At 39.0% G+C, this 14,782-nt stretch overlaps 1 protein-coding gene across 1 annotated transcript; it reads right to left on the bottom strand.

The window, feature by feature from the left end:
- Positions 1–1,373: 1,373 nt before the first annotated feature.
- LOC147623069 (protein NRT1/ PTR FAMILY 8.1-like) lies at positions 1,374–7,091 on the bottom strand. The gene is made up of 4 exons (XM_086821119.1): positions 6,845–7,091; positions 6,366–6,583; positions 5,666–6,210; positions 1,374–2,393 (listed from the first exon to the last, which is right to left on the bottom strand). The coding sequence occupies exons 1-4, from the start codon at positions 6,996–6,998 to the stop codon at positions 1,550–1,552; spliced, it is 1,761 nt and encodes a 586-aa protein (XP_086677245.1). The 5' UTR covers positions 6,999–7,091; the 3' UTR covers positions 1,374–1,549.
- Positions 7,092–14,782: the final 7,691 nt, after the last annotated feature.

Genomic DNA, 14,782 nt, shown 5'->3' with positions numbered 1-14,782 from the left:
TCTCACATAAGCGATGTTTTTAGGTAACTTATTATTGTCTCATGCTTTTCCCTTTTGTAATTAAATTCCTTGATAGGCCATTTTTTGTTGGTAAAGCACCAAAGTGCTACCTTGGAGGGGGAAAGATGTCCTATACAAAATGTTACGTTAAGTGATTTACATCTCAAGAAAAAGAAAAACATTCTTACGATACTAACATCGCTATGTGAATTGTATTATATGAGAAATTTTGAATTTAAAATTACTAAATAAATCTCAACTTTATATTATTGTCAATGACTAGAATTGTGGAACAAACGATAAGTTAATAAAACTTGTGTAACATTGGGACACATACACACCTACACACGAGAAAGCACCTTGCTTAATCTCTTCACAGCACCATCTCTATATGATGGTCTCGTCCACCACAGGGTAGCCGTTCACTATTGAAGTGCTTGACCTGTTATACTGCCCGTTGAAACTCCACAACCATTGGCGGTTTGTTGTTGCTCTCACCTGCAAGTATCGCATGCTTTGTTACACCATCTCAACAACATCAGAGAAAGCGCCATCTCCAGTCCTTGTAATCTTTTTCTCTTGCCATGAAGCCATGCCGAATTTTTCTGACACCCCTAGTTTACAATCCCTAGTTTATATTTCCTAGTTTACACTCCCTAGTTTACATTTTTCATCAACGGTGGACAATTGCCGCGCTACACGATGTAGCATGAGGATCTGGTAGGGGTAATAAAGACCCCATGGCACATAGTCACATGAGGGAAGCCCCCTATCGACGATTAAGGGGGCTTAAGGGGGCTTTTGGAGTAATGTCACCTCTGGGCTGAGCCAACAGAGGAGAAAGTGGCCGGCGTGAGCAGGCGAGCACCAGGGCTAGTGCTTTAGATGAGCCAGAGGTCATCGAGGAGAGCGCAAAGAACAAAGTCATTTGGATGATGATGTCATCGACGAGAAGATCAAGTGGAAGTAGATCAAGTGGAAGTTGGTTATAGGTACTAAGAGGAGCCCGGTGTAAGGATTATGGATAAAGCTCCAAGAAGCCATAGGTTCGCACAGGAAAGGAACAAATATCAACATGGTGTAAAAACAAATGTATTGCGATGTACAAAACAAATGTATTGCTATGTACGTACAACTGATGTTTACAAGAAGTGAGCATCCCTAAATATATAGTAATTGTGTCAGTTACAAAAACGGCTATAAATGGCGGCTGGATGGTTACTTGCATGGCATGGGTGTGAAAATACTACAATAGCCTAAGCACAAACGTTCGCTTAGAAGAGTAACAGCATGATTATATATTTCAGATTATCACTAATATCAACCATCTAGGATTTTGTTAGACTTGTCTTGCATTTAGATATCCGTCTCAATGCTTTCTTTTGTCATCTCTTTGAAATTATGAATTCCTTTCCGACAGTACGGGGCATCAATAGATTCACCAATACAATACAGTAATCAACCGAGCTATATGGCCTTAATATAGTAGTCACCAAGCGAGAGATGCAGGCTACAGCTTGACAGTGGATTCTCTCGACAATGGTGTTGCTCACACTGAATTTGCGCCTGTTGCTAGATTATTTTGCTTCGTATAGCGATGTAGTCTCGCACAGACAAGGAAGAGGAGCAAATTAAGGGCACTAAGGGCGGCCAAGAGGCAGTAGAAGCGGTCGATTTTGCTTCGGTTGATGTTGTCGAGGATCCAGCCGTCCACGGTTCCGGTACAACGGCGGACGATAGTGACGAGCAATGAGCTAATCCAGCTACCGATGCCCAGCTCAGCGATGAAGAAGCTGGTGCTGAGGCTGCGCACGCCGTCAGAGACCTCCTTGTAGAAAAATTCCAGCTGGCCCACATAGGTGAAAATCTCGGCGAGGCCCACCAAGAAATACTGCGGGACCAGCCAGAAGATCGTCATAGGAACCGTCGCCGACGGCTCGTCCTGCAGACCATTGTCCCTCACAATGCGCAGCCGCCTTCTTTCCACAAGAGCGGCTACAACCATGGAGAGTATGGACACGAAAAGGCCGAATCCCATGCGCTGCAGCGGCGTGAACGCGCGCTTTGTAGGCGATAGCCTCTGCACAACCGGGACCACCACTTTGTCGTAGAAGGGCAGGACCAGGAGCGCGTTGATGACGGAGAAGACGGGCAGGGAGGCAGGCGGGATCTGGAAGTTCCAGCTGCCCACGTTGCGGTCGAGTGTGGTGCCCTGCTTCACGAAGAAGGTGACCAGCTGTGTGTAGCCCGTCCACAAGAAGAGAGTAGTGGCCATGATGGGTAGAATCTTCAGAAACAGCTTGCACTCCTCCACCTGAGTCACCGTGCACAGCCTCCATGGATTGCCCTTTTCTCTTTCCACGTCGCGGGATACGGCCGCTTTATCCAGAAACCTGCGTCAACAAAACATTCTTCTTGTGAGGATCGATGTGCCCCGGAGAAATGCACAATGGACGGTGCAATGTATTTATCATGTCACGGTCTCATGGTGCCAGGTGCATATTGGCTCACCTATCCATAGTTCCTTGCCCGATCCTGGTGCAGTGTGAGTTTGTGTATAAGAACAATGTTGCCCCCCATCACGGTCTCATCGTGCCAGGTGCCTTCACATGGAGCACCTAGGTGGAAAAAGGAAGGAGAAGAGAGGACGGCTCCCTGGTGCGGTGGGTGTGTGTGTGTGTATGTATACTGAGAAATGTTGCCATACTTCATCCCATAGTGAAGAATTAATAACCCATTACAGAATATTATAGCTCCATCAACCACCAGAATTTTGAACTGGCTTCTCCACTATTTTATACCGCAATGTTCATATTCCAAGACTATAGGAAAAGAAGGAGAAGAAAAATTTTAAATGTCCTAAAGCACTTAAAAGCTACCACAAATTTTAAATGTCCTAAAGCACTTACAAGCTACCACATCAAGTGACTGTTTGAAAGAATAACAAAAATCGCAGTGGCATACAACTACCAACAAGTGGCTTTTTAAAAGAATAACAAAAAGTTGTTGTGACACTTAACGCCTATGTATATAGCTAGGACAAGAGAAACCTCAATCAAGAGTTTCAAACCTCTTGCCTTGCCAAGTCATACCCATCAAGTGAATGTGTGTGCCCCCTGCAAATCTTAAAAGATTACATTTTTAGAACAATAAAACTACTTTGTTAAGAATATGACATTGGTCATGAGAGGCGTTAGTAAAATAGGATGTAAACTCTTTCCATTATCATCTTTGAAGGGTCGTCACGGTCGTCTATATAATCTAACATCAAGCACCTCAATAATGTTGGCTCACAATATTTGAGTGGCATTCATGGAGGGCTCATGACTTTATCACTAACACCCAATAATTGTTTAGTTATTTTGAGGTAAAGATGTGTAGTAAAGTGATGTGAATTCAAATTTAAGCATTTCATATCTAATTTCTTACTTGACTTAATTTCAAGTGAATCACTGTGCCCTTGAAAATCTTAAAAAGATTGCATTTTTAGAACTACTTTGTTAAGAATATGACATTGGTCATGAGATGCTTTTGTAAAATAGGATGTAAACTCTCTAACTTTCCATTATCATCTTTAAAGGTTCATGTATATAATCTAACATCAAGCACCTCAATTGTGTTGGCTAACAGTATTTGAATGGCATTCATGGAGGCTATAAGGGCTCATGACTTTCTCACCCAATAACTGTTTAGTTATTTGAGGCAAAGATGTGATATCACCCAAAGTTCATTGTGAAAATCTTGTTGAATTATGAAGTAAAGTGGTGTGAAATCAAATTTAAGCATTTCATATCTAAATTTATATTTGGCTTAATTTCAAAACAAATATTTGTAGCATTTGTTCAAATATATAAAATAAGGTGATAAACTTTCATGGAGTTTAGATAGAAACTTCAAAGACACCACAAAGTACTTGATCATAAATTATGAATAATCACCAAAACTATTTTGTGTATAATTGAAATAAATTTCTTCCTTTGTACCAAACTTAAAAGTCTCATATATTGTATAGTTACTTACCCAACTTAAAAATCACTCAAAAAATCTTTACGTTGGGTCACATAAGGGAGGGGTGCATACCTATCATTATGTGGTGACTAGTAGCTAATCAAAGTACCTATGTAAGGCAAGCCTTCAGAAATGGTTACAAAAACTTACTGCGTTGGAACCAATCAACTAGCAGATAGCTTGGCCCACAATCATTGTTTGAAATTGACACTTTTGTTCATACTCTTGGCTCTATTTCACAAAAGTGCATGTGACTTTATCACTTTTAAGAATACTCTTGGCTCTATTTCACAAAAGTGCATGTGACTTTATCATTTTTAAGAAGTACGGTAACTAGGTTTTCTTATTTTAAATCTAGATGTAACTTTTAATGTTCAAATACCATACCTTATTTTTTACATTTCGTACATTTTCCCACAATTGTTAAAGCACCACCTTAAAAAACTTGGCATTCATGGACATTACATCTCACAATGATTGAGTAAGACCTCAAAAGTTCTCTTACCTTTCACTTGACAACTCTAAGCAAACATACTCAATTATATGACTAGAGAAATATTGGTTAAAGATCTTATGACTAAGGAACTATGGCTAAAGTAGTAGCTACTAATGCATCAAGAAAGATATTATACTTTTTACTATGAAAGAAATGCAATATTGAATATCTACGTGAAAATTTAAACATTTCTTTTTGTTGAGAGTTTAATTATATTAATACTCCTATATTAGTGCTAGGTTTTAGACCTTGACCTAATATAGTAGTATTAATTATATTAATATCATTTCATTGTATTGGGGCTCAAACCTTGACCGATGTGCCAGCAAGTCTATGGCATTGACACTTGGGCTAGAGCTCGTCCTCGTCAGCTAAAAATTTCGAGCATTTTTTATATGCATGAAGTCTTGAGTTTTTACACATTTGATAATATGTGATTTGACTAAAAAAACTTCAATAGCCCACTCCCCCAAGTTGATTTGTGAACACAAAGTATGGCTTGACCTTGTGTGATGATTTTCTCTTTTTTGGTACAATTATTGGTAGGGAAAACGTCTAGGTGATCTGCTCTGGTACCATGTTCTTGTTCTCTCTTGTGGTTCAATTGGTTGATGGGCCAACTTATGTTGGTAAAGCGCCCTCCCATAGCTATACTTTAGAGGGCGAAAAGGATTTTATTCCAAATGTTATGTCAAGTGACCTCTCACAAGTTAATAATAACATTTTAAAGTGCAAGGTCATCCTCATGTCTAACGTTAGTGACAAACAAAAGAATGCCAAGTATTTTGCTGTGTAAAACGGTGAATTTAGAAAATTGGCTTCGCAATAACAAGGCTTCTTGACGTTTGTGAGAGGGCCAAATAAAACAACTTAAAAGTATAGCAAAGAGAGAACACACAAGATGTAGAAATCAATGAATGAGATGAAGCCACCTAAGTAGGAGGGTGTGGGCCTACTCCGCAGGACTCGTATCCTACTCTAAATAAGCCAATAAGAATTGATTGATTGATTTTTTACAATACATACTCACACTAATAAAGACGTAATTCTAGTGATGTGGTGATGAAAGCAAATAATTATAACTAGCCGCCACCAATGCTGCTCGCTAGCAAGCAGGACAAGACACAGAGAGAGAGAGAGAGAGAGAGAGAGAGAGAGAACCTCAAGACGTCAGTGTGCGACGATGCTGCGATGGCGGATTGATGTGCTTGCTGCTTCTTGTTGTCGTTGAGTTGTTGGTGAGGGGGCAGCTTGATGTGGTAATGTCTGAGGGCAGCAACAGCAACTTGGGCAAAGCGAGTGAGGGGGCTGCCAGTAGGGGGCTTGTGCTTGTAGATGGGCACCCCACACAGCAACAAGGCAAGGGACAGAGCCATCCCGGCCAATGGGATGCCCACGCCGGGTCCCCACCCAACATTGTCTTGCACGTAAACCACCACTGTGAAGGCAAACAGGGCGCCTATGTTCACAGAAAAGAAAAACCAGTTGAAGAAGGAGGCCATTGACCTCTCGCCTTCATCAAATTGGTCCGCTCCAAATGCAGACACACATGGCTTTATCCCCCCGGTCCCAATTGCAATCATATACAACCCTGCAACTAGCACCCCCTCCTGCGACCTCGATGCTCGCTGGCAGCTGCTTGCAACCTCACACAGTGGTGGCCTCAGAGACCTCACCGTTGCTGACAGTGTCACTAGAGCCAGTCCCTGTAATTAATCATTGCGCGTGAGCATAAGAATTACAATGAAAACCATTGCATAAGCACACAACAATTTGATAAAAGCTCGTAATTAAATATGGAGTTAGTTTTTTTTTTTTTTGAGAGAGAGAGAGAGAGAGAGAGAAGAATGGCTTGGCTTACCACTATATAGCACACTGAGTAGAGTGCAATCGTGCAAAAACGACCCAAATAAGCATCTGCAACAAAGCCTCCCGGAATCCCAAGCACATAGGCAGCTCCAATCCAGTTGGTTACCATCGTCACTGCTTTTGGTAAAGGCTCGTACAGCTCAAACGTCAAGTAAGTCACAAGATTCGCTGCGATGGAGTAGAAAGCCAACCTCTCTGTCGCCTCAGTTGCTGCAATTAACCAAAAACAAAACATTAACCCAAAAAAGAAGAAGAAAGAGAATTAAACAGACCAAATTTTGATACAAAATTCACATTTGAAGTTACAGAAAAGAGTACAAGACCACAAAGCAATCAAACAGGGAACTCGATTTAGCTTCGCAATCTTTTCATTTCTCAACCCCAGCATAGGCATAATATTATATATAGCAGCTTAATAATAATTCAACCGCAAATTAACATGTCTCAGTTAGTAGGTAGTGAGCGAGATACCAAGAATAAAGCATGCTGCTCTCCAGCCCCCCTTTCTCTTGCTAGCTTTAACCACCGGCACATTATTATTCGGCTCCAGATCTAGACGTGCTTGTGTTGTTACAACACTAACTTGCTCATCACCATAGCTACTACCCATCATTTGAGCTTTCATTGCGCGAACTCCAAGTGACACACTGTCCGGAATGGAGCTCGTTATCTAAGAATACATAGGAGCGCTTTGGAAGAAAAGTCAAAAGAGATTAGACTTTTGATCCCGGGGAATACTCCAGAACGTGTTGATTAATGGGCATTGGGGACACCCACAAAACAAAACAAAAAAAAGAAAGAAAGAAAAGAAAAAGCGTTGAACGTGATCATTAATTGGACAGTCGGGAACAAGAAGGGCTTAGGGCGCAGTCAAAACTGCAGGCAGTTAACTGCCTTGTTGCTCATGTGAAAGTAAAACATGGACAGCAGTACCTCTGAATGTAAAGCTGCTATTTGTTAAATAAATATAATATATACATCTATTGGTACCACACAAAAAAAAAAAGTGATCGCTGACTCTAGGCCTAGTCAGAAATCAGAAAGATAGGAACTTGGAAGAAATCTCCATAAGTTCTTCAAACTTTGTAATACCCCTTGATATAGAATCTCAATTTATGAGGAATCATATCTTTGTAATACCCCTTGATATAGAATTCCAATTTATGGATGAGGTCAAGGAATCATATCCCTACCCACCATGAGATGGGAAGATGGATGCGTGTTAAACTTGGAGGTGGATACTCCCCATCCAAATGGATCCGTGTTCAATGTGCTCAGGATGAGCTTCCATAATCTTATAATTGCAAGGAATTATATGCCTTGCTTACAACACTCCTAAGAAAATGAAGGATTTTTGTTTGTATTCAAGGTCTCTTTTACATTAACAAATGACTGTGCATTATTGATATATCTAGGAGCTTCCCAAACACATCACACACAAATATTATGTCAAGTAAAGCATTAAATAGTTAAATAGCAAAAAGAAAGTAAAAGTTTGATGTTGCGATATTTGATATTGTCAAAGAATTTTATCTTTAAACTGTTGAGCTACAATAACATGTAGACACCACACACATGCTCAAACAAGGAAAAGATAAGTTTATGTGACTCTTATGCCATTTACATATGTCTTACATTTAATGACTATCCCATGTTCTATTTATTGAGAAAGGTGCACATGCAATGGAAATTTGTACTTGATGTAAAAGTATTGGTCTGTTTGATTCACTCTTGTGTGAATCGAATAAATATTCATATGGATTTTTTATTTTAATTTTGATGTCTCTTGAAATAATTTTTATGCAACACATAATCATGTAAATAAAAATGCTTTAAGCTTTCTATTAGGAAATTTCAGCTTGTAATTATTGATAAGGATTTTTTTTAAGAGTCTAGCATTCTAAAAATCTTGTAGTAAGAATAATGAATTTAAGATCATTATTAATGAATACATTATCTTTGATATTATATGTATTCATTCCAATGCTATGTTAAGATAAGAAGATTTTCATACAAAAAAACTCATTTTTGTCATTGAAATAAGCTTGGGATCGCTTCTTAACCATAATTCATTTTATAATTTTTTGTATATCTTATTTTAGCTATTAAGCAAGTTTTTCATTGAAAGTTACATTTCCACTCTAGTTTACTATACTAGTATTGGACCTATGCAAATTGTGGGACCCTAGCTTTTTTTTTTTGCAAACATTGAGAGTAAAAAAGATAAATCTCTCTATATATGAACAAGAAACTGAAAAAAGATGTATGTGGGCTAGTAAAACTACTCACAAAAGCTCAAAATTTCACAAAGGGATCTTGAGTGCTCTTATTCTCTCTATTGCGAGTGAGGAGAAAACAACCTCTCCACCCCCTTCTAAAGGGGAAAATTAATCTACTTTAACATTCTTTAATATCTTTTCACTCAACTACAATCTTATCACTTTTTTAAATGTTTTTACGTTCACTTTTACAAATGTTTTTTTATGTTCACCTAACTTAACTCTAACTCGGTTTTAAGTATGTCTTTGTTATTTTCATTTCTCACTTTTGTAAAGCTTTTGTAGAGAAATGAAGAGTTTAAACTTCTCTATTTCTAGCCTTTTCAACACATTTCAACCTCTATCTTCTTTAATGTCTCTACAAAATGGTTCTCTCAAAGTGAAGACAATGTGACAAGTTCTTTTTTGAAGAAAAAAGCTTGGAGTGTTCAAATGAACGTGATTTTGAATCCCAAGAGGTAGAAATATCACAAATTTCATAAAACAAAAGGTTCGTGTGTCAATAATAGCAATTAAACTAATATGTTAAATTTACTGCTATGCCAAAAATTGTTTGAGAAAGTTGGGGTTAATCAAAATCATGCAAGAATGAGAAAGATTCTTTGGATTGAAAAGAGAGCGTCAAAATATATTTTTGAGATCCTTTGTCAGAAGTCATAATTTGAAAACTGTACAGAAAGAGAACTACACAGCTGACTATCTTTGATGTTTGGCAGAGATTAATAAGATAATACATGTTGCATATGTGTATTTTCTAGCAGGCTCATTGGAGTGATGGCAAGGCTTTTTTATCAAACAAGAAAAACTCATTAAAGAGCCAAAAAATTATTTATTTCAAATGACAAAAATCATAGGAGTGATGGCAACGCTTTTTTATAGAACAAGAAAAACTCATTGAAGAGCCAAAAATAAAATATTTTGGTGATAAAATCACTATAGTGTGTATGAATAGAATAGACATGTACATGGAATATAAATTCATTAGTACAAAAAATAGGTTCTGATGCATTAACAAGAGGTATGATCTGGAGATGATTAGAGAGAGAAAGGAGAAGATATCATGTGCGAATCAATGTTAAATAGATAAGCTAAACCTCCAAGATGCTGAAACCCTTCTTCATGGGTTCACTTTGAAAATATATGGTAGTCTACGTCAATAAATTGAGAAAATCTCAATGGAAAAAATAAATGATTTATCTTAAGGGATATGAGTTGCCAAAATGTTCACTTTTGTCACTGTAGCACCTTTTCATAGTAATATGTAAGGTTTTTTGTTGTTAAAAACATGTTATCTTTGGCATGGACTATACCTTATTGTGATGTGGATTGTTTAAAAAATTATAAATTAGTAGTATTTTGATACATGTTTTGCTAATTTTGGCTATTTTCATAAAAAATTACATGTTTTGTTTTCATATTTTTAAGGTAAAACTTGAGGTGGGGTGTAGTTTTGGTGGTTTTGTTTAGTTTGGAACTCGTTGTTATACAAAGATGGTCATTCTAAGGTCATTATCCTACTTCTCTTATTCGATCAAAAAATCTCAAGATCTTTTGTTTACTCTTAAGAACTTTTCTTCCTTAAAGGTTCCTTAATTGCCTTAATATCATCTTCACAAATCTTAAGGATTTGATGTCTCTAAATTAAGCACATCAATGCCTAATTATCATGTTCTTGGCTTTGATCCTAGTCCTTATTCACCGTAAAAAGTTATTTAATTTGTGCTCTATTAAGGCACTCAAGATTGTTGGGATAAGTCGAAGCTTATATGTGTGTAATAGTGTGTAAACAGTCCCTTAAAGTTTGGTAGTGTGTATGTGTGCATATGCATGTGAGAACCACCCCTTAGGAGGGTGGTCAAGCATGCATTAAATAAGGGTATGCATGTGAACCACTCTTAGGAGGGTGGATACACATGCATTAAATAAGGGTCAAATGGTTTGGTGTGAGAAAGGTCTACAACATAATAAGGGCTCGTACTGCATTTTGATATATCAATCAAATCAATACTTGAGTCATCCAATCTATCTTTCATGTCTTGAGCTTGTCACTTCTCTCTCTCTCTCTCTCTCTCTCTCTCTCTCTCTCTATATATATATATATATATATATATATATATATATATATATATATATATATATATATATACCCGTCATTATCACCATGGTGGTCTACCACCCACCATAACCTTTCCTTGGGAGCTTCAATTGGTATCAAAGCTTAATGTTGCTCTACCATGTTACTTCATTCACCTAAAGCCTATGTCGCCTTGCTCCACCATCGCCCGAGGTTTTATATATATATATATCTATACCTGTCATTATCACCATGGTGGTCTACCACCCACCATAAACTTTCTTGGGAGCTTCAATTGGTATCAGAGCTTAATGCTGCTCTACCATGTTGCTTCAAATGATTCGCACTGGTGCCAACTTCACCTAAGCCTATGTCGCCCTACTTCACCATCGCCACACCCATTTTCACCACCCAAACTCGTGCACCCCATGATACGGTATCAAACAGGGCTGAGCTGAGCGCCACCACCTCAACCAGCTAGGATAATCCGGTCGGCTAAGCTGCCCACCTCCCAGGTGGCACTGACATCCACATGTCCTTGCCGGGTAAGGCCCCTTTTTCACCCCCACTAGCGAATTTCTAGCCTCAACATTCTTTTAGCATCATGTAAACCTCTACTATCATAGCAGTCACCTCAACATTATTTTAGCATGCAAACCTTTGTTGTCATAGCAGTCGCCTTGATGTCATGTGGCTTGCCCCTGCGATTCTTTGTCATCATCATGTCATCGGCTTTCTCTACAAATGGACCAATGTCGCGCAGATGCCATTGAGCCTATGCTGCCTCACTGAACCTTTCTCTAGGAGTTCAACTTTGCTCAAGGTCCTTTCCATACAAAGATGGTCATTCTAAGGTCATTGTCCTTCTTCTCTTACTCGGGGCTTGACTTTATGTAGAAAAATCTTTAAGGGTCTTTTATTTACTCTTCAGGGCTTCTCTTCCTTGAAGGTCCCTTAAAAATATTCCGATCTTGATTTCTTGATTCCCTTGATATCGTCTTCACAAATCTTAAGGATTTGGCCTCTTTGAATTAAGCACACCAATCCCTACTTTTCCTCTTCTCGAATTTGATCTTGGTCCTTATTCACCACAAAAGTTATTTAATTTGGCATCTATTAGGTTACTCAAGACTTTGCTTTTAAGATATAACCCTACACTTGATTAAGGTTGTAATGAAGGGATTTTAGTGTGCACATACATATGGGGGATGGTGTAGGCACATGGGGGGTTAGGGGCACTTGTACATATGTTGTGTAGGGTATATGGGGGCCTTGGGACCATAAAAGCCATCAGCCCTAGGATATTGTACCTTTTGATACCTTTACTCTTTTATGATAATACACTACCTTTGATGCCTATGGGCTAAAGCTTCCATGGTGAGCTTCTCCCTTCTTGAGACACTAGGATGGTGACCTACACCTTTGTTATCTACTCCAAGTATTGAGTGTGTCTCCATCTTACAGTGGTATCAGAGCTCTTGTTTGATCCCATTGTTCTTAGTTTAGATCTTACTATTTAATTTGAGAGTGATTAGTGCTTAATCCATTTTTAGATTAGTGCTTTTTACATAGTTTTAAATTTTGTTTTGATGTTGTTTTGAGTGGATTAGCAATGGAATTATGGTAATCATTTTTGGGTACATGCTAATCACAAACTTTAAAAGGACCCTTCGTCTCGCTGCACATGCCTACAAATTCTATGTGAGGATGAGTGCTTAGTTTGTTTTCATCCCCTCGCTCTACTAACAATAGGATGTGGGTATTTATTCCACCTTTCCTACATCTCTCTCTAGTGTGATGGGATTTATGCATATATAACATTGACTTGGCTACCTATCGAGTGTTGGGAAGAATCGATGATCTCTTCCCTGGCATAACAGAGATTGATGCATAGAAAAGGGGGCCATCTGTCACATGATGCGAGAAGACTTTATGGCTATTACTTATGAGATTGTCCCAGCTCTCTCCAATTAGTGTGAATGACAGGGTGAGTGCTTAGTTTATTTTCAGCCCCTCGTGTGACAGAGACATACACACTAGGATGTGGGTGTTTCTTCCACCTTTCTTACATCTCTCTCTAGTTGGTGTGATGGGCATTGTGGAGATTTAACATCAACTTAGCTACCTATCGAGTGTTGGGCATTGACGATCTCTTCCCTGGTAGAACAACACAAATAGGGAGGTTGGTCTCTCACATGACATGAGAGGGCTTGCTATCTATTACTTGTGAGACTATCTCAAAGCGCTTTGAGAAGCTGGTAGAGATGGAGTGGAGTGAGGCAGAGTTCCAACAATTATAAAATATTCTGGAGGAGTAGGTTGGTAGTGCAAGTTGACTATCCCATAGGGCTTTGAGGAGCTAGCAGAGCTGGAGTGGAGTGAGGTAGAGTTCCAACAATTATAGGCTATCCTAGAGGATCAGGTTAGTGGTGTAGGTTGACTATCCCAGAGGGCTTTGAGGAGCTAGCATAGATATAGTAGAGTGAGGAAGAGTTCCAATAGTTATAGGCTATTCTAGAGGTGCATGTCACTTGATCATGTTGGTGGTGCTGGTTTGAGTGGTATATCAACAAAGTCTTATCAAGAGAGAGAGTCTTGACTATTGAAGGAGATTACACGTGTTGTGAGGTATCCACTTATTTTGACCATTCTTGACTTAGGAGACACATGTTATGTTCACTCTCTTGGCTAGAGAGACATGCAAGTCTGTAATGGGCAGCATGAGGCATAGAGGTAAAGAGGGCTCTTGAGGTGGTACAGACATGTATACTATTGTGTGCACCCTAGTGAAGTATCCATAGTGGGAGGCTACTATTATTGAGCAAGTCATACAAGCTCCTTATAGCAGTGAGAGGTCAGTTTATAGAGACAAAGATCTTGATTGGTTAGATTTATACAATGATAGTGACTAAATACAAAACTAAACACAAAGTAGATGGGCTAGTACTTACTTGTCGTAGTCATTTTATGATGCTTTTTACTATTTTCTAGTGGCTAAGCCTAGAGTAGCTTATTTATACATCATCCCATTTTAGTTCCATATAACTGTATGATTTCTCTCTCTCTCTCTCTCTCCCCCCCCTCTTTCTTCAAGGTGCACACATGCACACAAACATTCACACACACACACACACACACACACACACACACACACATGCACACATGCACACACACTCTCTCTAATTGGAATAGGCACGCGTGCACACACACACACACACATGCACCTACATAATACACATAAACATTCACACACTAATACACACACATGCACACAAACTTATCCAAACATTTTTTCTTTTTTTAGAATGTTTTGTTTATGTTTACATGTGGATCCTACCCTCACTCATGCAAAGTTTAATCGCCATCCAAGCACATTTGGCTGGATTATGCGGGCCAGAGGCCCAATTTTGAGGGGGCTATTCAAAGCCAAGAAACATTAGAAAGTATGCCTCTAGCCCACACATTCCAACCAAAGGTGCTTAGATGGTGACCAAACTTTTCAAGTATCTGCATGTGGATCCCCCCTCATTCTTGTAGAGTTTGGTAACCATCTGAGCACATTTGATTAGATTATACATGCTAGTGGCCTAATTTTGAGGGGGGCTGACACATTAAAAAGTAGGTGTCTAGCTTGCACATTCTAACCAAATGTGCTTGAATGGTGACCAAACTTTACAAGTGTGTACATGTGAAGTCTATTCTCACTCTTGCAAAGTTCGGTCCACCATCTCAACACATTCGGTTTGATCGCGCACGCTAAAGGCCCAATTTTGAGGGGGATCTCTAAGGCCAAGCCACATTAAAAACTACCTAGGTGTATAGCCCACATATTCCAAACAAAGATGCTTGGATAGTGACTAGACTTTGCATGTGTGTGCATGTGGACCCCGCCTTTGCTCTTGCAAATTTTGGTCATCATCCAAGCACATTTGGTTGGATTGTGCAGGCTAAAGGCCCGATTTCGAAAGGGATTCTAAGGCCAAGGCACATTTAAAGTAAGCATCCGGTTTACATATTCCAAAAAAATATGCTCAGATGGTAAGACGAGACTTTGCA

The sequence above is a fragment of the Cibotium barometz genome, chromosome 27 (genome assembly GCF_041138505.1).
Source record: "Cibotium barometz isolate CiBa-2024 chromosome 27, ASM4113850v1, whole genome shotgun sequence".
NCBI classification, from domain to species: Eukaryota; Viridiplantae; Streptophyta; class Polypodiopsida; order Cyatheales; family Cibotiaceae; genus Cibotium; species Cibotium barometz.
Note: the sequence above shows the minus strand (reverse complement) of the source record. Positions and strands in the feature narration are given on the sequence as shown.

Bases quoted from the DNA above. Each gene is read 5' to 3' on its own strand.
- LOC147623069 (XM_086821119.1), bottom strand. From the start codon at position 6,998: ATGAAAGCTCAAATGATGGGTAGTAGCTATGGTGATGAGCAAGTTAGT. The intron at 6,584-6,844 runs GTATCTCGCTCA...GGTTAATTGCAG, and splicing joins AGCAGCATGCTTTATTCTTG to CAACTGAGGCGACAGAGAGG. The intron at 2,394-5,665 runs GTTCTCTCTCTC...TTGTTGACGCAG, and splicing joins TCGCACACTGACGTCTTGAG to GTTTCTGGATAAAGCGGCCG.